At 51.8% G+C, this 2,818-nt stretch overlaps 1 protein-coding gene across 1 annotated transcript in view; it reads right to left on the reverse strand.

Moving 5' to 3' along the window:
- Positions 1-2,818, reverse strand: part of MORC2 (MORC family CW-type zinc finger 2) — a 43,995-nt gene that overhangs the window by 17,794 nt on the left and 23,383 nt on the right. Inside the window, exons 9-12 of the mRNA XM_015562837.1 lie at positions 2,537-2,662; positions 1,911-1,990; positions 1,155-1,237; positions 560-646 (exon numbers count right to left, since the gene is read on the reverse strand). Coding sequence (XP_015418323.1) covers positions 560-646; positions 1,155-1,237; positions 1,911-1,990; positions 2,537-2,662 — 376 coding nt within the window. The remainder of the gene's footprint in view (positions 1-559; positions 647-1,154; positions 1,238-1,910; positions 1,991-2,536; positions 2,663-2,818) is intronic.

Raw genomic sequence — 2,818 nt, forward strand, 5'->3', positions numbered from 1 at the left:
AGAGAAAGAATTTATTGAGCCAGGACAAATGCCCATTCAAAATGAAAAAAATCCAAAACTCAATCTACAGCGTTATTCCGATAGCACCAGGTGGTAAAAGTATAAGCACGTTTAAAACATTTTTTTAATGTCCTCTATATTATAAGTTTTATACAATTAGCATTTTATATACTCTTTAAGTGAAGAGGGGGGAAAAAAGGAAAGGAAGAGAGGGAATAGGAAAGGGAGATAAAAAGAAGAGAGAGGGAGGGGAAGGGGGAAAGAGAAGGGAGGAGAGAGACAGAGACAGACAAGTGCCAGTGAGAAAGGTTTGGTGTTCAATTCAAGGTGTTGGCACTGCCCTGCCTTTTCCTAGCTCAAAAAGAACTGAACGAGGAAAAAACTGTTCTCCTACAGTGGACATCTGACCAGCATTAAGATTACAACACTGATGGTTTTCTCAAAGCAATCTTGGGGTCAGAATAGCAACCTTGCAGGGTGGGGAGGGATTCCTCAAGCTCTTTGTCAACAATCAAAAGTTCCCTAATTTTAAAAGGTCGAAGGCCAGCCCTGGCACTCACCGCTGCTTGGCATCCTTGATGCGCTTCTTGACATCCGCTTCTCTGCGCATGGTGATGGCCATGTTCTGCACCTGCCGCAACATCACCTGGGAACAAGCGTAGCACCAGGTGAGGGGCGGTGCTCCGGCCACAGCAGGGAGCATGACGACACCTAAAACTTCCCACTTCCAATCACATGGACGCACCACCACCCCTGGAGGCTTAGTATTTTCTACAGGCAATGGGGACAAACTCAAAAGCTGTGTTTCCCTTCGCCGGGCTTTCTGACAACTGCAAGTCTACAGAGGTGTGTGCCAGACTGGGAGATCAGAGAACCGCTCAGACCCATATTGCTGTGTGACCTGGGACAAGTGCTGTTTTTCATTTCAATTTCTCTTTCCATAAACTGAGAATACTCAGTGTCCATACCGTATGCGGTTTTGGGATGTTGAAATGATTTTACCATACGGTGTGTTCAATAGAGGTTATGCAAACATCATCCCGTTTTTCAGCTTGAAGGCAAGGGGTTCTTGACTGTCTTGGGCTGAGCAAGGCCAGCTGTGGGGTCCTACGGCCAGAAATGCTAGGGAACAGCTGTGCGGGGCTGAGCCTTACCCTGGAGTCCCGTGTGAGGTCTCCACCCAAGCGTAGTTCTAATGCCCGCGCTTTGCTCTCCGCCTCCCGGGCCTTATCTTCAGCTGAAACACAGAAGAAGCCATGGTAAGGAATTCAAAGGCTTCAAACTCTCAGTAATCACTCTTGGATCCCACAGTGAAGTTCCCACTGGACAAGGATGGTGGTGATGTGTGTGTGTGTGTGTGTGTGTACACACTGCTGAGGAACAAGTGAGCTGGTGAGCAACTGCCCCGCTTGGACTGCACAGTCAGTTCAAAAAGGAAAATCAACGACTCAAGGAAACTGGTACTATTTACATCTGAAACATGCTTTTCAAACATTCCAAGTGAATCAAAACAGGTCAAAAACTGCCCAAGGCAACCCAAGTTAACCCTCAGCAGAAGCTAGAAGCTATGAGTCCTCAGCCAATCACTCTCCATTAAGAGCCAGCAGCCCTGTTATCAGGACAGACCTTGAGATTTTTGCCCTGGAGTCATAAACACCAATTTCATAGATATGTGGGCCAGAGGGCACTGTGGGATTCTTCACTCTGGGCAAGCCCAGCAGCTGACATTGTTGTAGATGAAGAAGAGAGTGTGGGGAGAAAAACTGCTGAGAGGACTGACCAGCACGGGGAGGGCTGCAGGAGGAGCTGCCCCAGAGTGTTGGACGGAGCTTTTCCCTAGATCTTGCTTTGGCGATAAGCTGTGTCCCAGGCAACTCCCACCTAACCCCTCCCGCACAGGGGGACATTACCAATCCGTGCTACGTGCTCAGCTTTCTTCACTTCCTGCTCTGCCCGGGTCTTGAAGCGGCTTGATGTGTACTTGTACATCCTGAATGGGGAAAAGGCAGCTTAAGAGGGCAGGGTGGCACCCGAGCAGCTCAGGAAGCGCCCTGACTTCCTGCTTCCTCCCAAGCTGCACTGTCCTGGCCCCTCATGGTGAACCAGAGCCACACTTATTTCAGCAGAGACTCAGTTCCATACTCGACTTGCCGCTTGCCTCCGGATGCACTTTGATGAGCAAACTCAGTGCTCCCCAGTTGTTATTAATCCCACGGCATAAACAAACCTCAGTAATCAGCCAGGGTCTTTGCTTTTCTCCTGTGTAGTGTCTACAGGCCCCTCGGCCCTGAAGCCAAGAGGCTCCAACAGCTCACTGTGCCAGGCAGGGCACCCTCCACGTCACAGAGGGCACTCACACTCAATGAGCTTTGCCAGCCAATCTCCACAGCCCTTGGCCACCTCCATCCCTCCCTCAGGACCCACAGTAAACCACAGGCAGTTAAAGGCCCCAACACCGTCAACACTGTCCGAACCTGTCGTCTAGCATCTCTCCAAAACGTCCTGGGAAAGCGTGGCAGGGCGGGCAGGTCCCTACCTGGGCTTGTACAGGCAGCACGAGAGCCTCTTGGTCTGCACCTTGTGCCCGTGGATGAAGATCCTCATGCGGGGGTCGATATAGAGCACGGCAGCGTAGGCGCGGAAGGAGCGCCGCTCCGGCTTCCTGGAGGTGACGGGAACAAAGGAGTGCGGTCACACACACACCCCTGCACTCCCCCCCCTCCCCCGCCAGCCCCCCAGGGTCCAGCAGGACCGCCTCTCAGCAGGCTCCCACCTCCCGACTCGCATCTCTACTTCTCCTGCCCCCTGGAAAGTGCCC

The sequence above is a fragment of the Myotis davidii genome, unplaced genomic scaffold (genome assembly GCF_000327345.1).
Source record: "Myotis davidii unplaced genomic scaffold, ASM32734v1 scaffold478, whole genome shotgun sequence".
NCBI classification, from domain to species: Eukaryota; Metazoa; Chordata; class Mammalia; order Chiroptera; family Vespertilionidae; genus Myotis; species Myotis davidii.